This window comes from Anthonomus grandis, chromosome 3 (assembly GCF_022605725.1).
Source record: "Anthonomus grandis grandis chromosome 3, icAntGran1.3, whole genome shotgun sequence".
In the NCBI taxonomy this organism is placed as follows: Eukaryota; Metazoa; Arthropoda; class Insecta; order Coleoptera; family Curculionidae; genus Anthonomus; species Anthonomus grandis.
The window spans coordinates 10,576,235-10,603,507 of NC_065548.1; the positions used below are offsets into that span (position 1 = coordinate 10,576,235).

The 27,273-nt window shown below is 30.1% G+C and overlaps 1 protein-coding gene across 1 annotated transcript in view; it reads right to left on the bottom strand.

Annotated features, from left to right (window-relative positions):
• LOC126733834 (histone-lysine N-methyltransferase ash1) overlaps nucleotides 1–27,273 on the bottom strand; it is a 77,766-nt gene that overhangs the window by 34,378 nt on the left and 16,115 nt on the right. The window contains exons 4-14 of the mRNA XM_050437248.1: nucleotides 26,389–26,565; nucleotides 24,410–24,908; nucleotides 22,208–22,434; nucleotides 21,334–21,859; nucleotides 16,391–16,752; nucleotides 16,088–16,336; nucleotides 15,104–15,508; nucleotides 7,643–7,847; nucleotides 7,401–7,572; nucleotides 1,549–1,688; nucleotides 1,288–1,489 (exon numbers count right to left, since the gene is read on the bottom strand). Coding sequence (XP_050293205.1) covers nucleotides 1,288–1,489; nucleotides 1,549–1,688; nucleotides 7,401–7,572; nucleotides 7,643–7,847; nucleotides 15,104–15,508; nucleotides 16,088–16,336; nucleotides 16,391–16,752; nucleotides 21,334–21,859; nucleotides 22,208–22,434; nucleotides 24,410–24,908; nucleotides 26,389–26,565 — 3,164 coding nt within the window. The remainder of the gene's footprint in view (nucleotides 1–1,287; nucleotides 1,490–1,548; nucleotides 1,689–7,400; nucleotides 7,573–7,642; nucleotides 7,848–15,103; nucleotides 15,509–16,087; nucleotides 16,337–16,390; nucleotides 16,753–21,333; nucleotides 21,860–22,207; nucleotides 22,435–24,409; nucleotides 24,909–26,388; nucleotides 26,566–27,273) is intronic.

Here is a 27,273-nt window from a genome sequence, read left to right on the forward strand (position 1 = left end):
TTTAAGATCAAAAATTAGACGAGCGCAAGCATTTTGCATTACTTGAAGCATATTTTTGTGAAGCGAGTCAAGACATGGAAAATAGATAAAATCACAATAATTAAAATTTGAAAGAATAAGAGATTCGGTTAACATTTTTCTAAGTTTAAAATTTAAAAAGTGTCTATTTGTAAACAGAATCTTTAGCCTCGAGAAAGCCTTACGTCTTAACATCTCCACATGAGAACTAAAACGTAATTGGGAATCAATAATAATACCAAGATTACGGGCTACCTCTACAAAGGGCAGTTTGTTGTTATTTACGCAAATATTCATATTTAATTTGACTATTTCTACCGCGTTCTTGTTACCAAAGACCATAAGGTTTGATTTTTTTTAATTTAAGTTAAGGTTATGTTCAAACGAGATCTTACTTAGCAATTCTAAGTCTTCATTTAAGTGAGCAGATGCAGCGTTAAGCTCATTGGGATGAAAAGAAATGTAAAGCTGCGTGTCATCAGCATAAGCCATTACATGACAGTTTTTTAAGGACAATAAAATATCAGCAGTGTAAATTATGAAAAGCAAGGGTCCCAAAATAGACCCTTGTGGAACACCAGATAAAATATCCAGCTTGCTAGAAGACTCATTATGGTACCGAACTTTTTGATATCTATTGGATAAATATGATTTTATTAAGAATACTGAGTCGGCAGAAAACCCAAAGTATTTTAGCTTAGATATTAAAAGTTTATGGTTAATTGTATCAAATGCTTTGGAATAATCAAGCAGGGCTAGCACTGTGACATTGCTGCGATCCGAATTTTCCAAAACGTCATTTGTTACTTTAGTAAGCGCTGTAAATGCACTTAATCCTGCCCTAAATCCACATTGATTATTTGGCAATAAATGTTTAGATAGGAAATAGTCATAAATTTGTTTATACATAATTTTTTCAAAAATTTTAGACGCTGTAGGTAAAATACTTATGATACGCAAATCGGAAAAACCATTAGGATTTGAAATTTTTGCTAGTGGGATTCCAATGGCACTTTTCCATGCAAGTGGAAAATAATTTTGCTCAAAACAACAATTGATTATATGAACCAGGAAAATATCAATGTACGGGCTACAATATTTAAGCATTCTAAGAGAAATATCGTCATCTCCCGAGCTATTCTTTTTTAAATTATGTAATATTTTATTAACTTCCGCAGCATCGGTTAACTCAAATAAAAAGTGGTTAGATAACTGCTTATCTTATTAAGATAACTGCTAATTAGTGGTATTTTTAGTAGTAGTACTTACTCGTCTTGCTTATAATAATCTGAAAATAATCCGGCCAGTAAATACTTCTTTTTCCATTTCGGTCCTTTTTTGTTTTTCTTAGTGAGTTCGTCTCCCGATGCACTGGTGCTATCTCTCAGTCGATTATCCAACGACGGTTCTATGCTACTGGCCGGAGAAACTTCTCTTCTCCGGCGTTTCGGATACGTATTTGCTGGCGGATCTAAGTAAAACATGCGTCAATCAGTTGCTATCATTAGCAAGCGGCATTTTTAACATTACCTGGTTGCCTAAGTCCTTTATCAGTGCCCCTTTTTCTTTTTTTCGGGTCCAATCTTGATTTTAGTCGCTCGATTGACGTCTCTAGGAGAGACAATGTTTCGTAATCGCCTTCTCCTTTATCAACGACGCTTTCAGAACGACTAAAAATTTAATCATAAAGATTTTCTTAGTAACTTATTTTGTTGGGTATTACGTCAATATTTCGGTAAATATCAAATTAAAAAGTACTATCTCATACGCTCAATTACTGAAAAGCAGAAAAAAATAGACTTATTCACGTATAGAAGAAACATAAACTTAAATTTTGAACACCTTTCGTTATAGTCCGGGAGCCCACTGCAAAAAATCAAGAATACTAATCAAGCTTATATACGGCCAAATTTCATCTAAAAAGATCAGTTGTACATTGTACAACAATAAACCATTGGCAGCCAAACTCGTATCCGTGGTGTTGTAGGCGATAAAAATTGTTTAACAAATTGAAAATTTTTAAATCTGAATCAACAATATATACGCCCAAATTTCACACCGTTCGATCGGTCTGGATGTTCTGTTTTCATCAAATCCCTTGCCGCCTTGCCAAACCCCGTGGCTGCAAAGAAAATTCTACTCGACTCGCGAGAGTCGGCTCGAGAGCGCGCGCCGTGGAGTAGGACAGGGTTATTATTGCACTCGTTTCTTGTGCCACAACAGACATTATTGGATTCGGAATTTTTCTCTTTTAATAGCTCGATATTCTTTTTTTTTATCATTTCTATCATCATAATTATAATTTTTATTATTGTTGTTCTAATTATGAAATTATTTTATTGCATGAACATATTAGCAAACTATCAGGAAGTTTTAGCAGCTTCCAGCATTTCAGCAATCAGCTATATTTTTGAAGTCTCAACATAGAGGTTTGTTATTTGGGTTTTTTTACAGTGTTGACTGTAAAGCATATTGCTGTAGCTATTATATGATCAAAGAATATGTAAAATGCATGTATATTATACATCTACCAATTATAACGTAAAATACTTAAACTTACCCAACAACCTTTTTGGGCAATAGTTACGTAATCGCGACTATAAAGAATACTTTAAAGTTGTGGTTACTAGTCGCGGAAACCGTTTAGGCACCGTTCTGTTACCACTTTTTTACCAAAATTGGGAATGATTTTGCTGTAGCAAATACGTAATTCTATCGTCCCGGGAACTTCTTTTTAACGTCCCATAATGGTTTTCGGGATGTCATAAAGTAGTAATTGTGCAGTGCTAGTTACTAAGAAGTTACTGAGACAATATTATGCAAACATTTTGATTCTCTTTCTTTGTCAACACAAATAATTTTATATGTCCGTCTTTATTCTAAGTGATGGCGTTGTATCGGGGATAATCTACTTCATATTGTATTTAATATAGCTGATATTATCGCTTACCGAAGTGGAAAAATGTAAACGAAGCAAATTTTACTGTTAAACATAGGCAATATGGGACGAAAATAAAGAACGCCTCATTAAAATAATGACTTTTAACAAAAAAATATACCAAGTCTAAATATTTAAATTTAATTTTTTAAAGAAGGTAGATAATTTTTTTCACTCCTCTTTACTCCTATAAATATAAGAAGTCTATAATATAATAAAAATTGCATAAAATGTAAAAGTATTCCGATTTTAGCAAATTCATAAAATCGTACAATACCTTTTCACAAAATGGAGTCAAATAATTTTAAAAAAATATGGCGAATTGTTGTTAGAGCTACCAAGAAGTTTCTTTTGTTACTTCAAAGTAAAAATGACTTAGGAATAAGTAAATTATTTCAAAAAAATGCTACTATAACGTATATTTTACTACATAGTCATAGTAGAAATAATTACTTAAAGGTAATTTGCTTTAATAGCCAAGGTGGTAAATATTACTTATTATTACTTATAAGAAATAAGGGTAACTATTTCGGTCTTGTTACTGATAATATTACTTCAAAGTGTATTACTGCGTGGTAATATTTTGATGTTCCTATGTAGTCAAGGCAAGAACTTGAAATTTAACTTTGTAATCGCGCTTACTTAAAAGTTCCCATTTAATCGTCCCACCGACCAATCTTTTCTACTTTATAGTAACGACGCTGTAAAGGTAATTAGGTCAGGTCGCTAAGCGGTATCAGCTACCATCAGAGTTACCGCAAAGTAATAATTACTATATAGTCAAGTATTAAGTTAAAATTACGTATTTCTTACTACTATTTTTTACTTGGCAGTTATTTAAACTTATAAGATATTTTTTTGGTACCAGTTACCGATTTTTGAATAAAGTAATATAGGCAAACAATGTTATAGCCGTAATTAAAATTGCTAGTTGGGTAGTTCAAAAATATTCTTCAACAATAGAAAAAATGTGAAAACATCAATCATTATACCTTAATATTATAATGCAATGTGAAACAATATTGAACTTTCATAGTTCTTGTCGTTAAAAATTGATACTACGGTGTTTTTCTGAGGTATAAGTTGTGAACGTTCAGGGAAGTGCTAAAGTTCATTTCATAAATTGCTTTGAAATTAAACAAAAGTATGATTATTTACTTTCTCTATAAAGCACATATTAACAATACAGAGCTTATACATTATTGCTGGGGTGGAATTGATTATCTGAAAAAAAAGTGCTTTTGTTTTTGATTTACGTATAATTCTGGTATAATGGATTGAAAAAACTGTACAAGGTATCAAAAACTATTATTTTTATTTTACAGCCACTTTTATGCCTTAATAAACATTCTGATGATGTATGTGGAAAAGGACAGACTTATTTTTATTATAACAACAGAAGGCTTTTTAATCGCAACTTCGTGGCTGTCATATTACATCCTACATACAGCATTGTGCATAGCAACAAGCGATGTTTTCAAAAATAGTATTTGCTCCTTTATTTATTCCATATTATTTCTTTACTTTTAAGTACACGCCTCTGTATTATTTATAAATATACCGAGATATCATAAGAATGCCAATGCAGAGTAAGGAACTTCATGTTTGTTTATTTAGACAATGTGCATAAATATAGCAACATTCTTGTTTCGCATTTATTTTATCAGTTAAATATCGATTTACCTGCTGTAAAGTTGTTATTTTTGAATCTCAGAATCAACTTAAAATAGGCCGCTCAAAACCCGTCTCTGGTGATGTAAGAAAAATTATTGTGTAGCATTACGAAAATGGTGTTAGGCAGAGTGACATTGCAAGAAGCTTACGGCTTCACAGGTCAATCGTATCCAGAGTTTGCAAAAAATTTCGCCTTACTGGAACAGCTGCACGGCGCCCATTCCTGGTAGACCCAGAAAAACAAATTTGAGGATGGATAGGCAGCTGCTACGGATTTCCAAAGAAAATCCTTTTTTGTCTTCTTCCCAAATTTTGGCAAAATTAAAAGGGGGTGGAGTAGTAAACCTCAGTTCCAGTACCGTAAGGAGAAGATTACTTGACGTCAACTTACTTGCTCGTCGCCCCGCCAAAAAACCGTTACTCTCAAAGAAGAACGTCAAGGCTCGTTTTCACTTTTTTTTTCGAGTCGAATTTTCTTTGCAGTAGCCACGGGGTTTGCCACGGCCTAGGCACGGCGGCAAGGGATTTTTGAAAACAGGACATCCAGACCGATCGAACGGTGTGAAATTTGGGCGTATATATTGTTGATGCAAATTTAAAAATTTTCAATTTGTTAAAAAATTTTTATCGCCTACAACGCCACGGATACGAGTATGGCTGCCAATGGTTTATTGTTGTACAATGTACAACTGATCTTTTTAGATAAAATTTGGTCGTATATATTCTTGATTAGATTTTTTGCAGTGGGCTCCCGGACCATTATATTAATTTAACCCAATAATTCTTAAATACAATAATTTGTAGTAAATAACTTGAGGTATATTAGATTATTTATGGACCCAGGATATGAGGTTTTATCTATGGACCTCTAAATTCGTTTTTTATTTCAATATCCTACCTAACTAATTTTTTTTTTAATTTATTAAATAAGAAAACCTAATTTAAACCAACGTTTCGGTATCAAAATCTACTACCAATATCTCTTTGATACATCTTAAATAAATGTTTTTTGTTATCAAAGACTTTTTTTTTAAACTGACACTTATTTTATTTTAATAACCTGTTCTGAAAAGTCACAAAGAAAATACAAAGGTATTTTTTAAAAGGTAAAGGGTGTGATACTAACATAAATTAATAATAAAAAATACATGAATAAAATATATTTCTAATAATCAATTAGTTTTAAGAATGTCCCGTTCTATCTCTCTTTAGCAAATAAATCCAAATATTATTAAAATCAACCGAACAAGTAACTATTCATTTATCTTCATTTAACATTACGGTTGCTCTTTCCTTAATTTGCGTAATTTTGAAATTGGTTCCTCGAAGATGCAGACCAGTTTATTATAATATGGTTATTGTCAAATGCGTGTTGTGTAATTTTTCATTATAAAAAAAAAAATGTTTTATGTAAGACTTTTGGTAATTTTGGTAATTCATTAATTCTTTTTGGTAATAGTCTACATATGGCACCTATGTAAAATTTACCACAAGTACAAGGAATTTTATGTATTAAATTTTTAAGCAAATCTTATAATTTTATCAAAAAAAAAACCAGGAATAAACGGTAAAATAAGATTTGTGGTAAAAAGTGGTTGATTTAATTTTATACGCGATTATTATGTTCTTTAAAGCAATTTTCTAAAAATTTGTTTGGATAATTGTTTTGAATTGAGAAATATTTAATAAAATCATTTCCAGTTTTAAAAATTTTGATTATTACAAATTTATCACTATAATATAAACTTTTTACCACTCCTCTCTTTATTATTATTGGATGATTAGAATTAAAATTAAGATATTATTTATAAGTTAGTTAACGGTAAATTCTAGTTTTAAAATTTTGTAAATATTTTTTTATTAAAATATCAAAAAAAGGAAGTAGATCATCAGCCTCATTTTCGAGTGTAGATTCTCTTTGGAGTTAATGTCATTTAAAAAATTAAAAGGCCTAAAGGCCTGATGATGCTCTAACTATAAGACCTGATGATGCTCTACTTATAGAGCGAAACACGTGTAGCCCGTTTTATTACATGTTGTGAGACCGTGACTTTGTGTTTTTCTTTGTTTTTCGTCAATTTTGTATGTTGGTCTCTTAGAGAATAATGGATGAGATTTTTGGATTTTCCATAAATATATTACGTAAAATTGGTGAAAAATATTTAAAAGATATTTTTCAAGACGGTAAGTAGGTGAATTTATGCTACCAAAGATAAGTCTTAAGGGAACATTTAATACATTTTTGGTAAACCACAAAAATGTGGTTGCTATTTTATGAAATTAATAACAAAACAGCTAAGTTAATTTAAACGCATCAATATTAGAAAATTGGTTTTTATGTTAAATTATAAATTTGTCTTTTAATTTTTTCTGTAAGATCTTTAGATAATTTAGAATAATTAATCATGGTAACCAAATTTACTGTATTTTCCTAAGTGTTAATACTTTAAGAACAGTAGCATTAACTTTATCTGCTAGAGGAATTTAAATAGTGTTATCAGATTTAAGTGTGTTAAATTTATTTATTTTTTTAATTGAAAAGACTAATAGACTTAAATTCATATTTCTTCTAAATACGTGAATAAGTCTATTTTCTTTTTTTCAATAATTGAGCGTGTGAGATAGTATTTTTAAATTGATATTTACTGAAATAGTGACGTAATACCCCACAAAATAAGTTACTAATTATGAATAAGTCACAATAATATAGATTTAATTTAAACATCTTTTGCTTTTTACATCAATTATTATTAGTTAAAAAAAAACTCACCTGCTGCAACCGTCCGCATCAAAATCGATCCGTTCATCCAACGGAAGACTTTCGCAATCGCTTATGTCTTCCGAAAAATGTCTACTAAATTTGGCACTTCTATCGATTCTCGTCAGATCTTGCATTGAATTGTTTCTACTGCTACGCTCGACAAATGTTTGTACTTCTTCACCTAATAGAAATTTGTTGATTACATATTATATGACAATGCTTAAAAAATAAAGGGAAAAATTTGTGCTCACCCTCTTGAGGCACTCTATCACACACTGCAGCTTCGATGTTACCATTTGCTTCTTCAGCGATTTCCTGCTTTTCGTCCTCTTCTGTTGCACTAATGAGTTTTTTCTTTTTCTTTTTCACAGTTGGAAATCCTGTTCTGTTATAAGCTCTTCTTTTTCTCACTTTCTTTTTTGTGCTTTCTGGAGAGACCAACACAGATTTTTGAACCTAAAATACAGCACTCAAGTTAGTGATTTGGTATTTCAGAAAATTTTTAATATATTGATGAAACTTTCTGGAAATTTATTAAATATTTCTTGGTGCTTGTTCATCAACACAACTTGATAATAACTTAATATATCTTTTATCTGAAATCATGATATAATGAATTTCAACTCTGACATCCTAAATGTCATAAAGCATAAAATAAAATCCTACTTATACTTAAATAAAATTAACTAATTCTCTCGGCATATTACGCACATAATAAACTGTTGTAGTTCTGTTACAAAAAATTAACAACCGGAAACGTTATACTAAAGACGAAGAAGCTTACTGTATGTGCTGTATAAGGTATTGAAGAACACAATGGAGTTGTAGCTTTCTATATAAATTATCACAAAACTTCAACTATATAAGTATGTTTTTCTAGCTATTTTAAAAACGGGCATTTTTGTAAAATTTATTGGTTTTTTTATAGGTGACTTTTTGGTTGTATACACATGGAAATCATTATGTCTACAAGTAAGTAGTTTTTTTAGAAAACTAGGCATTAATATAATTGAATTTAAGGTCTCTGTTAAAAATCTATGCCTAATTTTATATTACTCTGGAATCCATGCAAGAAAAAAATCAATTAATTACAAATTGGCTTTTAGAGCACACATATGTAAAAGAACCGTTTGCCCAAATACTTGCATGCTTTCGCATTAAACATCTTTGTTCTTAGTAATACATCCAACAAAGGTTTAAAATAGACAGATCTGCTTTGCGTTTCGTTTTAATTAACTTAATTTTAGAAAGTATTAAATGGAATTTTTTATTGCTCTTGTATTTTAGAAAATACAAGGGCAATAAAAAATAATTACGCTTTCTAATTACGACTAATGTTTTCCATTACTACGTCTAATTACGGTTTCTTTCCTTCAATCACCAGAATGATGAGAGAATTTTATTAACTTAATCTCGTAGTAATAACTAAGGAACTAAAAGATTAAAATTGTCCGGTAGGTTATGTTATACGTTTTTTATATTAAGGAAAAAGTCCATTCTGAAGTGGAGTCAATATAATATTGAAAAGTTAGTAGGGGAAGTCTTTTCTCTACAAATAAGTAATAAACTCGGTAAGTATTTTACAATTTCATAATTTTATCTGTATTTTTTATTTCACCTGTCAAGGAAAAAAATGTTCGTATATGTTTTTGAACTGTTTGTAATATATTTTAGAGTCTGATGACGGCAAGAACACTTGCCGAAATGCATCACTCCTGAAGTTAGAGGATTAGCATTTTATTTGTGGATAAAAGACTTCCCCTACTAACTTTTCAATATTATACGTTTTTGTTATTATTTCAAATTTTTGCTATAATTTTGTTAATTTCCATATCATTGATTATTTATCATATTTTTTATAGTTGTCTCATATTATTATTATATGTACTTATATATTTTATTTTATTCTTAAATAAATAAATACATTAATTGAAAAATAATACATTTTAATATAATATTATTAACATTATAAGATCAGGTTCATAAAATTTACCATAAGAATTTTATTTAAAGTGTATTTATAATTTAAAATAGCAACTGATTGAAAATTGCATCCAGAGATTTCTAAAACTGTATTTATCAAATAACACTCCAAAATCAGGAATAATATATATCAATATATATATATATCAATATATATATATATCAATATATATATATATCAATATATATATATATATCAATATATACTATATATCAATATATATATATCAATATTTTTAATTTAGTGATAATGTCTTTCTGTCATTTGCAATAAAGTTTTTTTTACTTATATTTTTAGTCCTAAACAATTTTTTTTCTTTTCTTTGTCCTTATTGGACTTCCAACATTTGTATTTAATTGTTTTGTGGTATTTTTTGAATATTTCTTATGCTAAATATATTTAAACTCTGATTTATAAAATTTGCCATAGAAATTTTATTTAAAGTGTATTTTATATTTATTTACAACAAAACGGAAAACCATAGTCTCGGTCTCAAAAAAAAAACTATATAATCAAATAAATGATAGGTAACATGTTTCGCTTAAGGAATTAAGCATCATCAGACCTAAAATATAAAATACAACTCCCTACAAGACAAAGTTTTACTAACAAAAAAAAATTACATATTATACTGCCTAGGAGAGTTTTATAGATGTATTTTGTCTTATATATTTGATATAAATATTGTTTTCTTTTAATTGTAAATTTTATCGGGTCTTTCAACCTACCTGCATTTTAAGTTTTATATATCATTGCCCATTATTAATTTATTTTTGGTTGGTAGATTACATTGTTACTTTGGACTAAAACTTGTTTTTGAGTGACGCTTGTTTCTTTTTAAATGTATCCGTGACATTTTATTCTTGAATGTATATATGTATTATTATATTTTTTGTAGATAGTATGTACAGGGTGGGCCAATTTAGACGTTTTCTTATGGAAAGTCATGTCCCTGTTAGAGATAAAAAAATTTTGACCTCCATTCTCCGGGCTCAAATTTTAAAAGAAGTTTATTGAAGCAAATGAAATTTTGCTATGGCAAACAGTTTGGCCGCTAGAGGGCGTTTCTGAAATTTGGTCATTTTCGTTTTTCGGCTATGGCTGCTGTGTTTTTAAAGATAAATGATTTCTGTAAAGACTTTCTTATAGCACTTTTAAGCGCTTAACATGCTCATGATATTTAAATTTATACAGGGTGCTTCATTATTAAAATTTTTATTTTTTTTTTTTTAAATAGAATGCATATTATTTTTTTGCATTTTCTTGTAGCCCTTAAAATTCCCTTTTCAAATATGTATAACACTTATAATCTAAATTCATTAGTTTAGGAGATATAAATAGATTTCTTAAGTATCAATAAATTATAATGCCGTGCCATTTAAAACGCCTAAAAAACAGAGTAGGCGGGTGACACAATTGCGGGTGAAACAATTGCGTAAAGGGTTGAGTAGGCGGTTGTCAAACTGCTTTGAGTAATACGTCATTTTGACATAAACAAGCTTATTTTCATAATCTGTTTTACTTTGTATTTCTTTTATGTGATAATCACAATGTATCAAAACTATGAAAAATTCGATATGATTAAATGTTTTATTGAATGTAATGAAAATGCAAGAGAGGCCTGTAATTTATATCAACGACGATATCCAGATTGAGAAATTAAAAAGAAACCTTATTAATTTTGGTTCTTTTGCTAAACCGCGAAGAAATGCTAATAATAATATAAATGACGATCAAGAACTATTGGATATAACAGTTTTGGGCGCAATTGAAAATAACTCTAATCTATCCACCCGGAAATTGGAAGTAGAAACTGGTGTGCCAAGGACCTCTGCAAGACGGATTTAAAAAAAATATAGGTATAAAGCTTATCGAACCCGAAAAGTTCATCATCTCTTTCCTGTGGATCGTGATAGAAGATTGGAATTCTGTCGTTGGTATTTGCAAAAGTGTGGTCAAGATACAACATTTGGCTACAATTGTATTTGGACGGATGAAGCATCGATTAGTAGTGCAGGCATTTTTAATAGGTATAATAGGTATACCTGGGCTAGAGCAAATCCTCACGCAACGGTGGCTGTAAGAAATCAAGGCCGTTACAGTTTTAGTGTATGGGTAGGCATATTTCGTGGTAGATTTATTGGTCCCTATATTTATGATGGACAGTTAAATTCAGAGCGATATTTACAAATTCTGCAAACGCAAGTTGAGCGCTTCCTAGAGGAATTGTCTCTAGTCCAGCAGAGGCATCCTATATTTTTCCAGCAGGATGGTGCGCCACCGCACAATTCTAGAGTGGTCAGTAATTATTTAAATGAGCAGTTTGGTGAGCAGTGGATAGAAAATCAAGGTCCAATACGTTGGCCGCCTAGATCCCCTGACTTAACACCCTTAGATTTTTATCTTTGGGGAAGAATAAAAGACTTGGTGTACCAACAGCCAATTACTTCAAGAGTAATGTTGGAAGAAGCTTTACATAATGCATTTGCAACAATAACAAATATTGAATTAAGAAACGCTGTTGATAATGTTGAAAAACGTAGCCGCTGGTGCATTGATCAGGAAGGAGCTCAGTTTGAACACTTGTTATAAGTACGTAATATATAGAGTTGCAGTTTTAGTTAAAATATCAATAAAAAAATAAAATCTGGTTTTTACTTTTTGTTTGTTAGTTCATATTCTAAGTTTAAAATAAATAAATAAATAAATACTTTTATTTTTTTTTTTTTTTTTTACAGTATTATTTTGTTTTTATAACTGTATTTGTCCATTAATATAATTAATATTTAATAAAACAGGAGCTATTGTTTAATTTACTTTTGATTTTTAAAAGCGCTTACTGAAGTATCACAAATAAAAAATACAGAACCTAAAACGTCCTTTTTTAATCTTTGAGTGTATTAAATAACTGCACTTATTTTTAATAAGGACGTTGATATTGGAGGCCCTTAAATTCTCATTATATTTGATAAAACATCTAATCATATGGAATTTTTTGAAAAATTGATACGTTTTTGGATTCTAATATCAAAATATAAATACAAAGGAAAACATAGATTATAAAAACAAGTTTGTTTATGTAAATATTAAGCTTCACTTATAGCAGTTTAAAACACGCCTACTCTTCCGTTTACGCGATTAAAATGGCGGGTCATTACCTACGTGTTTTTAATATTTAAGAAATTTATTTATATATCGTAAACTATTAAATTTAGATTATTAGTGTTATATATATTTGAAAAGGGAATTTTAAGGGCTACAAGAAAATGCAAAAAAATAATATGCATTCCATTTAAAAAAAAAAAAAAAAAAAATTTAATAATGAAGCACCCTGTATAAATTTAAATATCATGAGCATGTTAAGCGCTTAAAAGTGCTATAAGAAAGTCTTTACAGAAATCATTTATCTTTAAAAACACAACAGCCATAGCCGAAAAACGAAAATGACCAAATTTCAGAAACGCCCTCTAGCGGCCAAACTGTTTGCCATAGCAAAATTTCATTTGCTTCAATAAACTTCTTTTAAAATTTGAGCCCGGAGAATGGAGGTCAAAATTTTTTTATCTCTAACAGGGACATGACTTCCCATAAGAAAACGTCTAAATTGGCCCACCCTGTACAGTAGTGGCCAAAATTATAGCAACAAATCTGAATTTTACTAATATTTAATAATAACTATTATATGTATGTTTTAATCGTAAAAGTACGCCACTGGTTTAGATGGCCTCTTAATATTTAAACAAAATTTCTCATTCAAATAAAAAAAAGCTTACCTGTTTTTTTGCTGACAATAAATATTTGTAATTGCAAATATTTCACCTGGTCATAATTATAGCAACATTTGAAATTTAGTGCTCTTTCAATCTGTTGAAGTGCAATATTGAAACAATTTATATTGTGATTTCTTGGTAGTTATTAACTTATTTAAATAACAGTATGAGTCGTGGTAAAACCGTGTCTGTTGAAGTGAGGCAACTTATAATTAATCAGTATAAGTCAGGCATCAAACAGTCATCCATTGCAAAAAATTTTGCTCTTCACAGATCAGTTGTATCACGTATAGTGAAAAGATACAATAACACAGGGCTGGTAGTACCCAAAAGAAATTCGGGACGTCCCCGGAAAACTTCAAAAAAAAGTGACAAAATGATTGTTCGGATTTCCAGGCAAAACCCATTTTTGTCCTCTTCAAAAATTAAAGGGCTTTTGGATGGCAGTGGGTGTTCCGATCTTAGTGAACGATCCATAAGGCGGCGTCTATTTGAAAATAAGTTGTTTGGACGCAGACCAGCAAAAAAGCCTCTTCTTTCCAAGAAGAACGTGAAGGCCCGACTTGAATTTGCTCGAGAACACCAGGGCTGGACTATTGATCAGTGGCGCAGAGTTATTTTTAGCGATGAATCAAAATTCAATTTATTTAAAAGTGATGGTGCTGCATACGTTCGACGTCCTGTAGGCAAAAGATTTAATCCTCGGTACACTTCTCCTACGGTTAAGCATGGTGGTGGTTCAGTTTTAGTGTGGGGCTGTTTTTCGGGGTATGGTATGAGACCTCTTCACAGAATAGAAGGGATTATGGATCGATTTATGTACAAGGATATATTAAAGAATGTTATGTTACCCTATTCTGAAGAAAATATGCCGCTGTTATATCAACTTCAACATGACAATGATCCAAAACATTCTTCAAGGTTAATAAAAGAGTTTCTCCATGATGAAAAAATTAATGTTATGAAGTGGCCCTCCCAATCTCCGGATTTAAATTCAATAGAAAATTTTTGGGAAATTGTGGATAACAGGTGTAGAACCAGGAATTTCAAAAATGCTGGAGAACTTTTCGAAGCTCTTCAGGATACTTGGTTGTCAATCGATCATGATGTTATAAACAAACTTATTTTATCCATGCCAAAAAGATGCATTGCTGTTATAAGGGCTAAAGGGTACTATACTAAATACTGAAGAATATTATTGTATTGTAATCTTATTTTGACTTTGGAGAATAAATAAATAGATTTTTCTAAAATGTGTTGCTATAATTTTGTCCAACCCGTTTCGTAAAAAAAATTCCCATTTTTTATTTCTTTTATAAAGTAACAAAAAAATAAACATAAATAAAAAGCTTTGTAAAAAATACATCATAATATATACCAGTTTTTTTTCTAATCTACCACATCATATAATTTGAAGGAAAAATGTACTTGTTGCTATAATTATGGCCACTACTGTATGTGTAATGGTCTTTGACCATTCAAGTAATATTTTTATAAACTTTGTCTTGCAGTGAGGTCTGAAGATGCCTAATTGTTTAAGCGAAACATATTACCTCCGGTAATTTGCAAAAATTTTTTGAAATAATATTTTTAATCACAAACAATTTGTTTCTTTCGTTTGCTTTTGCTGAACTTCCAACATTTGTATTTGTTTGTTTCGTAGCATTTTTTGTATATTTCTATTTATACTAAATGCATTGAACCCCCTTTTGTTGTTACTACTATTCCACACTGCCAATTTATTTTTTAGCATTTATTCTTAAAACTTAAGGTCACTGATCCAGCCAAGAATTTGAAACTTAAATATGAAAACCACGATTTAAAACTGTCTGTAATTAAAATTCTCACAAAATTCGAATGAATATTTCCGACCAATAGACGAAACATAGTAACTCTCTTTAAAAGCTTAAAAGAATGAAACCATGGTTAAGAAATTTAAATGAAAAAAAAATGCTTACCTTAGCCGCCTGTACATCCTCATTTTTTATTTTCATATCGGCTTCTTTCGTGTCGGCTTTGGTATCTTCTTTCTCAACACTTTTCTGATTCATCAAGTTTCTTTTGATTTTAAGCTCGTTGATAAACGACTGGACCGTAATAGACGTCTTCACCTTTTCGATTTCCTCGAAACTGGCGTTAACTTGTTCAGTTTTAATTTCCAAGGTAGGTTTAAGATCCGATGTGGTTTCTTCCATCTCTAGATTTAAATTCTCTAATCTGTGGCGTTTTTTCGGCGTGGTCGCCGGCACCACTTTATTTTCCGGTGATTTTTCGTTTATTTTGAGATTCTTGTCGGCGAACTTATTTATGCACGCTTCTATCGCTTCGTCTACGTGCACCAGAGACTTTTCCGTTTTTTCAGACTAGAAAAGACAATTTAGTTAGTTTATTTGTTCTAAAAAGTAGAACTAAACAATAATTATGTTTAGATTAGCCAAAAACATTGTAGTAGTTTAGCTATTAATTTTAGGTAGTGTTGAGATGAGAGTATCAGATAGTTTTTCATATTATCATAAATACACCATTGATTTTCTCTATTGAAAGGAATTTGATACTGTAAACCATCAATTTTTATTGGTCAAAGTAAGACCTTAAGAATTGTAAGATCTTCAGAGGAAAGTTGCGGATGATACTAACCTACATCATCTTAAGTAAATTTGTGTATTTAGTTACGAGCCTTGCCAAGCACTGTAAAAAATTTGTAGTACAATTTAAAATAAAATAAAAAATAAACTTGAAAAATCTAAAGTAATTGAGAAAAAAATCCAAGCTTAAAAAAACATATAGGTACATATAAATAAATGATCATTAGATAATTTAAACAAAGACTTTAAAATGATATCATATTTTCTTTTCAACAGCCTCACAAATCTTTCAAAGTAAACATCAAAAAAGCAAAGACTTTCTGCAAAGGAGTTTGTCTTTATTATAATAATACTTACTTTAAATTCATACTCATTGTTATTAATAATATCCTTAGTCAGAGGGCTAGGTTTCGGTGCCTTGGTATCCTTCTCCTTAACCTTTTCTTTCTTTTCAGCCTTGCTTTTTCCATCATCTAAAACTTTCTCAGATACTTTCTCGACTTCCTCTTCTACTTCCTGCTTTTCTTTATGATTCTCGCTACTGCTGCTCACCAAATGGTAGTGGCGTTTTTTTAATGGAAGCCGCTGGTCGTTACAGGTCGGAACCTATAAATTTTAATAATTAAGACGATATTTTTATCGACAAAAATACGTTCTTACTTTATTAACCGTTGTACTAACGTTCTGCTTCTTTTTCTTTTTTTCCATATGATCGGTGGTTCTTCTTTTTTTCGTTACTTTCTTTATCGATTTGATTATTTGCTCGGGTACGTTTTCTTTAGGTTGCTTAGACGCGATAACGCAAAACTTAACAAAATCACAGATAAGTTTCTCGATTTCCTGGTTGATCTTCGGGTCGGACAGAACCAGGGGCTTTAGCAGTTTGAATTTTTTCTTTTTGTGCTTGTGCCGATGTTTCGAATGTAGAATTTTCGGGATTTTTAAGGAGACCCCTTTTGATTTTAGTCCTGACTTGGATAAACTGTTACCTGAGGTGGAAAGTATCCTACCCCTTGATTTACCTATCGAAAAAAGGTTTGTAAGTGACTAAAATAATTAAATTGTCAGTGAATTCTTTTTAATTCTAATTAAGGTTAATCCATCAGGTTTTATCCAGTACAAAAATATTATAGAAAGGTGGTATTTGTATTGAGATTTTAATCATTTTATTAGTATATAAGAATGTATTGCCTTTGCCATAACGACCTTTTCAATCATAGAAATCCCATTTAAATTAATGTCGAGCACCTAGATGTGAAAGTAGTATTTAAAAATTCCCTCAATAAGTAAAATTTATTAATTAGTTTTCAAATTTTGTTGGAAATATTATCAATATGTAGTTGCAATTTCACAAGCTTATGAATTACAACTCTAAGGTATTTTGTAGATAAAGTTTTTAATACAGTGATTACCTACTAAAATAGAAGCATAATTATAGTTATAGTAGTAGAAGTTTTATGATAATTTAAAGGTTTGAAGTCAATTTTTTATTATAGTAAAATTATTTACAGATTTGTTCTTTACACTGTCCACAGACGTTCCTAAAATTACAATGGCCGTATCATCTGCACTTATGCAGTATCTTAATACTAGTAGACCATCCACCTGTACTCTTAATAATAAATTGATATACAGGGTGTCCTATAAATAATAGTAAATATTTTAAAATCAGATTCCTTTTGAAAAAAGTTTAAGTTATATCCTAGTCTAAAAGTCAAAGACAACCAAGATACATGGTGATTAACTTAATATATTTTTTTTTTTGAATTCTGGCCATAAATTTAGCATTTATTGTTTGTTTTTAACAAAATTTGTACCATGGCTTTCTGTTTAGATGGCAAATCTTAACATTAACATTTTTTTAATTTATGTCATAAAGGGCGCCACCAGCAACATTTTGTTTTTTTTTAATTCCGTATTTTTTTTAGGCTTAGCATAATTTAATTCTCTATTTAAAATATGTAGTATGCAAACAATTTTGCTTAAAAAAGGTATACTTCAAAAATCTCGCTACGATTAACCCTTTTTTAGATATTTACATTTAAAGTTTTCAATGCACTTAACATAAACGACTTCATAAACTATTTAAATTGCTTTATTACACTTCGAATGAATGACAAAATCAAAAGATAAATTAAAAATACAAATTTTGAATATTTGCCAGTAAATGGTTAAGATTATCTCCATTTGTCTTAATACTCTATTCATTCGAAAATTCTTTTACTGAAAGATGACTGAATCAGAAATAATTTCATGTTTAAAAATCAGCAGCAGATAAAATTTTTTACCATTAATTGCTCTCTTGCGATTGTATCTTCGTAAACAATTAATTTTATGTATCCTTATATGCAAAAAAAATCCAATGCGTTAAAGTCTTGCGTTAAGGACTTCATGCGGGCCAAGATTTTCGACTTTCACGTCATACGCAATAATTAAGAAATAACAATAACTAACAGAACTAACAATAAGAATGCAATCAAAGATAATAGATAACTTTATTAATTGTGTGATTTTTAGATTGTAGTGAGATTTTTGAAGTATTACTTTTTTAAGCAAAACTGTTTGCACAATTCATATTTAAAATAAAAAATTAAATTATGCTAAACCTAAAAGAGTTACGGAATTTAAAAAAAAATAAGTTGAAGATTTGCCATATAAAACAAAAGACAATGTCCAAATTTTGTTAAAAATGGTAAATTTGTGGCCAAAATTATATTAAGTTTATCAACTAGTTTTATCTTGGTTGTCCTTGAATTTCGGACTAGCAAAATTTAACTTTACCTCTGCTGTTAAAATATTTACCATTATTTATAATTATAAAAAGTACTGGGCCCAAAACCGTGCCTTATAGAGTGCCAATCTTAATTTCCTGTGCGTCACTCGAGATATTAGCTTAATCTTTCAAGAATATTAAAAAGTTTATTATGAGCCTTAGTATCAAAGGCCTTGCAAGATCTAGGAATACAATAGCCAAGCATTTCCAGTCGGAATTTAAATTATTTACTACTTCAGTTATTAGTTGATGCATGGCGTCTTTTGTACTGCACCCCTGCTGATTTGAGGATACAACATTTATTTAAAAAAAATCATTAGTCTAATCACTCTAATCTATAAATTTTTCATGAACATTCGCAAAATTACTTATAAGGCTGATAGAGCTGTAATTATAAATGTTTTAAAACCTGATTTAATAATGGAGGTTTTAAATTCAAGTAGTATTTTACCAGCTTATAATATAAGATCTAGAATATGTAATAGTGGATTATCTATTTATAAACGTGTCTCCTTAATGGTATCTGCTTGAATACCATCATAACCTGGTGAACTATCATTTTTTTTAATGTTGAGATACACTTTATTAATTCATTTTTTATGGCATTTAAAATAAATTGATCTTGTTACTGGGGCATCCTGTTTAAATTGAGGTGGAGAAATTAATGTTTCCATTTCTATTCCCGATGTAATAGCTCTTACAAAAATTTGATGCCTCAAGCGGACTATTAACATTTTCTCGATAATTATTTTTTTATATTAATAACACCATCGTTCTTATTTTTATCGTTTTCTTATGGGATATTTTTGATTACTTAATGCATCTTTCTCATATTTTTTGTATTCTGTAGATTCTCTCCTGTATATTGTATTCTTATATCTGTATTCTTTATCTAATTCAGTATCAGTTTTTTTCTTTATTTGATCTCTAGTTTTAATTGATGTGATAATACCGTTACTAATCCCCTTTTATTTTGTTGCGTTTTTTATGCGTTATATTGTAATTTTGTGAAGCATTTATTAACAATAAAGTTTTTAAAATTAATTAATAATAAATGATAACATGATTATTCATCACAATTGACCAATCAAAATCTTGTAGTACTCAACCAGTCTAAACTTAGGAATATTATACTTTATAATGCTAAACCTGTTTTTTTTTTTTAATTTCTATGTTACAAGAATCAAAAGAAAGGAGAACAATAAAAACAGGATATAAAACAAAACTAAACCCAAGTACAGTCTACAATATTCACTATACAAGGTGTAGCACCGCCAGGCAGGACATAGGAAATCTCATGTCATTTTTAATAGGATCAAATATTGGCTCCCCTAATTATTTTAAAGAAAAAATGTATTAAAATAATTTAAAGATTTTTTTTAGAAATTTTGAGTACGAAAATGTACAACCAACAAAATAAGTTTAATTACTTTTGGTTTGTCCGTTTTGGAATAACAGCTAAAAATATGCACGATTTTTTTAAATTTCCTCTTATTCACAGGTATGCCAGCCAAAATTTATTACCTTGACTGGTGATGAACATCAAATAATTTGTCATAATAAGTTCAGTGCATTAAAATTCAACATTAAAAACTGAGCTATGAATTACACTACTGAAGAAAAAGTAGGGTTAAATGGTTACTGTTAATTTTCCTGGTATCGGCGGCCTATTTGGAAAAAGGGTTGCAAACAATTCTGAAATTTCTCGGTAACTTTTGCCTTGGTAAAACCATTTAACCGTACTTTTTCTTCAGTAGTATAACTCATAGCTGAGTTTTTTAATGTAGAATTTTAGTGTAGGGAACTTATTATGACAAATTGTTTGATGTTCAGCACCGGTCAAGGTAATACATTTTGGCTGGCTTAATAACTTCTAAACGGACAAACCTACAAAATTGTTATCTTGTTGATTGCAAATTTTAGCGCTCTTTAAACCACTTTAATACATTTTTCTCGAAAATACTTAGGAGAGCCAATTTTTGACCCTATTAAAAATTACATAGGATTTCCTGTCCCGCCTGGCGGTGCAACACCCTATATAAAATAAAACTGTGTTTTGTTTTTATATTGCTTTCTAAACCATGTCCTGATGCTCAAGCAATTTCTTATTTTCTTTGGCCTTAATATTAAATATGTCAACATTTGTCCAATATCAATTTTAAATCTTTCCAAATTCCTTATATTTATATACAAGGCAAAAAAAATCAATATTGCCCCTAGTAGATGGTCCCTTTATATTTTACAAATATCATTAGTGTTAAATTCATATTACATTACCATATATACAAAACAACAAAATCCCAAACAATAATATCTGGTTTCTTACACAATAACAAATATTTTCGTTTTTTGACCGGGTTAAAATCTTTAGAACTGTTTATTTACTGCTACTAAATATGGATTTTCTATGCAGTTTTAAATGTTCAAGTTAGTTAAATTCATAATAATTGTTGATAAATTTAATATTGTTCTAATAAGGTGACAAAAGGGAAATCTTATTTTAAAGATATTTTTGAGAAAAGATTATTATAAATATGAAATTAAGCAGTGCAGTATTAAATTACGTAAAAAACCCATTTTTAAAGTTGTTTAGAAGCATATTACTTACATTTTTACAAGACAAAAATATTGCCAATCCTTGAATAAAAATGGCTTTATTTATGACCAATGCCATTTTTATTCATCAAAATTGAAACTTCATTTGGACATATACTTGCAAACTCAAATAAAATTAGAAACCTTCTCATCATCGGTTAATAACTATAAATAGTTTTCTTAAGTTCCTTCATTTTCCTTTTACATGCCTTTAATTAATAAAATTTATTTTTACCTTTACAATTCGGGACTTTTTCCTGCACTTTCCCATCCAAATTCTCGCTTTTATGCCTCGGGGGTCTACCGGGTTTTCGAACCGAAGCAGGCCTGCCAACTTTTCGCCTGGGCGGGTATAAAACTCTATCGGCGTTCGCATAAAGCACCCGGTCAAACTGATTCGAAGTAACCGGAGGTTTATTTAGTACTTGTTTCACTTTTTCTTGGGAGGAATTTCGGCTAGAGTCCGATTTGGGTTTCTTGATAGATTGCTGCGACTTTTCAGGTTCTGCTAACTTTTTCTGACACTCCCTTTTGGCTCGATCCACCGTTTTACCGGGGACTTCCTTAATTTTTTCTTGGGATGAAGTCCTGCTGGAATCTGATTGTTGTTTCTCCCGGGATGATCGCCTGGTTGAATATTTATCTGTATTGGTTGACGGTTTAAATTTGGTAATATTTTCACTGGCGTTTAGCGATGTTTTTTTGAGTGGTTTGGTAGTGTTTGAATCTTGGCTTCTGGTGGTGGTACCGCCGGTTTTTTTCTAAAAAAAAATTTTTTTCCAGTTACACCTTTCATAACAGGTTAGTGATGTAAAGTTTTAATTTTAATCATCAGCCCTTAATATTACATGAAATTTGTTACAATTAATCAGCTGCCTAATAAATTTTCCCATGATCAACTGATATGTCCATTATTTCTTTTTGGTTAATAAATTATATACTGAAATTTGCAGAGTTTTTTAACATATATGAACAGAAAGTTGAACATTTTTCACATCCTAACTGAAAAACCGAGAAAAACTATTACTATACTCATTGTTTAAATCATATCTATAATATGTTATTTAAAAAAAACAATACAGCACAGAAAATTAAATATTCTTCTTTACCTGTTCTAGATTATCTACATTATCTCCTTGTTTTTCCTGTGCTACAATTCGTTTTGAAAACCTCTCGACGCTTCGTAAACTGGAATAAACCCGTTTACTGGACTCAGTTTTGCTGGACATTTTCGCCTCTGATGACTTTTGTGAATCGTCTTTTCTAAAGGCGCTCTTTAATCTCATTGAAATTGACGGTTCTGGACTGGAGACGTGATCTGGGCTGTTTTGAATCCCTAAAAATTGCGAGAGTTTTAGGTAAATTTCTGTAAGCTTCCGTATTTTAGAAATGGGGTTATAAACAGGCATCTAAAATAAAACAATATGTTCCAATGCGCCCTGCAAAAATTGAAATAAAAAAAAGAAGTTTACCAAGTGGTTAAACACTAAAAATTCGATGTTTAACTTCCCAAATATTTTGGAAATATTTTTCTTCTTTTGGTTAATAAAAATAAACATTGTCAATAGTATAGTCAAATAATAATAAAAATTTTAATTTTTTTTTTATTAATCATACTGTCTGATTTTTAGTTCATTTTCACCATCGTTATCAGCGGAAAACATACTACTAGTTTGCCTATTTAACTTTGGAGCTCTAATAATAACCACGTTAACAATAGTACTTTGAAAACCCTGTATATAAAATTGAACTGCATCAAATTTCCAATAGAATGACTTCATTGTAATTAAAAATTTCAAGTTTCTAAGATGCACAGTTTTTTTGCAATACAAGCGCAAAGTTGAGGCTCGAAAAACACCGTCTATATGAGAATCTTGCCTTAACAAATATTTTGCCACCTTCTGCATATAACTTTAAGGAGTATTGGAAGATTACACTGATGTGAAAAGTGTTTTCTTTATTTTAAATCATACCAAAATACAATGTGGTCATTTGGTTGATATTCTGAACTCTTGCTTTGAAATTGGTTATTTTATTTAGGCTTTAAAACTAAAATATGTCCCATATTTAAGAGGTTTATTTCATATTTTTCCTAATTTATATAAATGTATATAAAAGGGCATCTTAAATATATTATATGCTGATGATGCAATTTTTGAAATCCGAGAGAAACTGTAGAGCGAATATAATGGTCCAAGAATGGCTAACACTAAATAAACTTTTTCCTAATAAAAAGAAACTGAAAGATCAGATTTTTTAAACCAAGATAAGATGTAGAACGGTTTAAATAAATATAAAGTATGCCAAAATATATAGAGCTTTGTTTAAATGGTAATCATAATTTGTAGAGGGCATTCCTGGATTCTAAGTAGAAAAGTTCATAGAAATGAAGAAATAATCGGCATAGTTGTTTTTTAAATTTATTCCATTTCATTTAAATTCAGTTTTTTAGACACTAGAGTACATTTTCAGTATTTTTCTAGGCATTTTAGGTAATTTTTCTGGCTTTTGGGGACATTTGTAGATTCATCCAAGTATTTCAGGCATTTAAGCTAATTTTTAGTTTATTTTTAAGCACATGCTTTAGATGTCCAAAAGATCATTAGGAAGATTTGGAATAAAATGAAAAATAAGGTAAAATGCCATCAAAAGCTTAAATGTACCGTGTATCTAACATGTATATGCTGTAATGTAATGGAAAAAATTGCTTAACTGTAAACCAAAGTAATTTGGATAGTTTGACACCACCGTGTGTAAATGTTAACAATCATGTGTTAGTCCTTAGCAGCCAATACTTTGAATTTCCAAAATATGCTATAAGATTAATTTTTAAGTAAAATCTGTATTGTTGTGACGAATTCATAATGAGTTACTTATTATATTGGGTATTACGTCACTTATAGCAAAAATCAATTTAGAAATTTTTATCTCACACGCTCAACAATTGAAAAGAAGAAGAAAATCAAGAAGAACAAGAAGACCTACTTTTTTTAAAAATACCTAATTTGAACCAACGTTTCGGTAGTTATATCTACTACCGTTATCAAGGTAATTAAAGTAAAATTAAATTAAATAATTAAATAAAAAAAAAAAATTGAAAAAAATAGTTTGTCAAACTATTAATAAACCGTCAAATCATATAAAAAAGTATATAAAGTATTTTCGAATTAGGAAGAAATTTTTTTGCTGCTTTATATTCTTATTTATTTGAAAAACTCTCTAAAATTTGTATTTTGAATGACTTTGTCTATAAATAATTTGGTATTTCTAAATAATATTAACATTATTTTTATTTACAAAAACAAGCTTACCTGAATCAGGACTAACATTGGGCCCACCACAAAACTCTGGCACGCTCTTCTCGCCACTTCTCTCTTCACATTTCGGCTTAATGCCCCTCGTAACTCCTCTCTTCGGCCTCCCTCTACCCCTTTTCACGGCAACATCTACATGACCACTATCAAAACTCGAACCCTGAATATCTTCGCTGGTTTGTGTTTTGCTTCCTGAAGCCACCGAGTTATTTTGGGAATTAGCCATGCTGACGGTACTAGTATTCGATGGAGAGTTCAAACTTTCACTCACTGAGGTGGGCAAAGGTTCGTGCGTTTCACCGTCTGCAGCATTAACTAGAGATTCGGTCGGTACGAATTGCTGAAGCAGTCTATTAGCGAATAAGGTTTGAGGGTTGGGAAGTTGATGGCCCTCACCGTCGCTCGATGACTCTGTGGTGCGTTGAATGAGTGAGTTTATGGCTTGCTGAGGAAGTTCCATGTCCGAGTCGGAGATATCGCCAGTTGCAGGAGAGTCCTGATTGAGATCGAAATTGTATTGATATTTTCTTTAAAGGTAAACATAGTGATCTTAAGCTTATTGGAGAAGAGCTAAACTACTTACTTATCCAAAATGGATAAAAGTAGAAAAAAGATGAACAAAAGCCTAAATAAATAAAGAGAGTTACTAAATACCTACACTAAAATGTATAAATCTAACAAAACCAAACTTGCCCAGTTAGTATTTAGAATGCTTTGGAGTTTCTTCTCTGTAATTTCTATTATAGGAGTGTCTGAGGATTTTTTGCTATTTCTTCTGCAAAACCAAACTTCTCTATAGGATTCCAGTTTCAATGTAATTTCTCATCCAAGCTTACACCAAAATTATTCAAATATTCAGAAACTGACAAAATAATGACCTATCCATAATTTTTTTATTGATCACTTAGCCCACCCTATGGTATATGGAGAAAAAAGGAAACCTTTGGAAGTCCATTGGATAGACTTGGACTGTCTGGGTACAGACTTCTGTTCAACTTGGATTTTTCCAATGATCTCATACTAAATTATATTGCTATACCAATTATTGATTGTGATAATACTTGATACAAGTGTTCCGTTTTGTTTCTTCTAGTGTAGATTAGACTAATTTAATATACTATACAAATATTTTACTTTAATTTTATCGTATATTGGGTTTAATGGCCGTTGGTAAATAAATAAAAAGTAAAAGTTGTATTTCAGGCACTTAATTGAAGTAAAAAGCTTATTCCAATGATGTATTTAGTATTATTAGACCTTATTATTTTAATTAAATAATCTGACTTAAACAGATTAACTAGAACCTAATTCCATGCATTTCGCGGTACTTAAAAACTTATTACAGATACTAAATTAACTAGGAAGGTTATTCAAGGCGTTTAAGTAACTCAGCAGCTTATATCAGGCACTTAATGAGAGGGAAAAGTTTAACCAATAAGACACTTATTCTTAACTTTTTATTAAATACAAATCTTATTTCAGGCACTTGAGTCACTTAGAGGCTTCTTTCAGGCTTTTGAATATCTTAAAAGCATAAAATAGGCACTTGATAGAAATTCTTCCAGTTTTTCCAGAAGTTCACCATAGTTTTTTCATAGTCAATTTTCTTCGATTTTAGTTGAATTATTTAGTTATTGGTAATAAAATATGAATATTGTTTAGATATTTATTGATTTGCTCCTGAACCTCTTAAAAATTACATTTGGAATAGTTAATATCAATTGTATACTGATTTTGTTTACAGTTGTAGTTCCTAACATAATAAATTGTCCAGTGTAAAAAATGATGAATAATAAAGATTAGTTCGCAAGTAATTCAAAAGCTTGTATATTAGGATAATTTTAGCAAAATACTGAATGCCTGGAACCTTCGGTTTAGACATAACTAGACATCTACTTCACTACTGACGTTATTATCTTCCGAACAACATTAGTACCTGAGTACTTTTTATAGATTTGATTCGATCAAATGCCTACCTTGTTCTTTTCATCAAAATGGCTGAAGTCATTGCACTCATTTTGCGTGGGTAATATGGCTGCCAGATCTTCTTGTCGTATTTCTTGTAAACTACATGACGCGCTGAGTAAATCGTCGGATGACTCCGAATCTGATGTGAAATATGTAGAGCTTCTGGATTGTGGCAATGATGACATCTAAAAAATGCAGTAGTGAAGTGTAAAAAGTATTAAGAAACTTAAACCTTATTAAAAACAAATCATGCAGCAGTAACTTGAGCTATGAGAGCAACAATACATTTTTAGTCAATTTCATTATAAGATGTATTTAAATTTAAGTTAATATACACGTAACATTTAAAACTTTATTTTAAAGAAGTTTGAGGTCATATTTTCATTCAAATTTTAAGGAATATTTGTTTTAAACAATAAGTCGCTCATCTTCATTTTTACTTTAGTATCAGATTAAAATTGTTTTATATTTTAACAAACTACTTTTGTATATTGATTCAAATACTTGACAAACATTGATTCAGCATTTTAAAACTGTAGCGTCACATCTTACTGAGATGATAATATGAGTCGTGAGTTTTATGAGTCGGAGAATATAATGAAAATGTTCCCTTGACAGTAACTTGGGAAAATATTCAACGAAAACGTTTAGTTGTAACTGTAAAAATGCTTGAATTTACTGAACAACCTGGAAGGAATTTGGATAGTCTTCCAGGCTGTTGAGTCAGTTAATCTCTATGCTCAATGAGAAATGATTGAATTCACTAAACTGCCTCAAAAAAATTCAAATATTTTTCCAGGCAGTTATGTCTCTTTGTTTGATGTGAGATCATTAAATTTAAAAGTCAAATTCAAGTTAAGTGTGCATATAGCAATATATAGCATATATACACA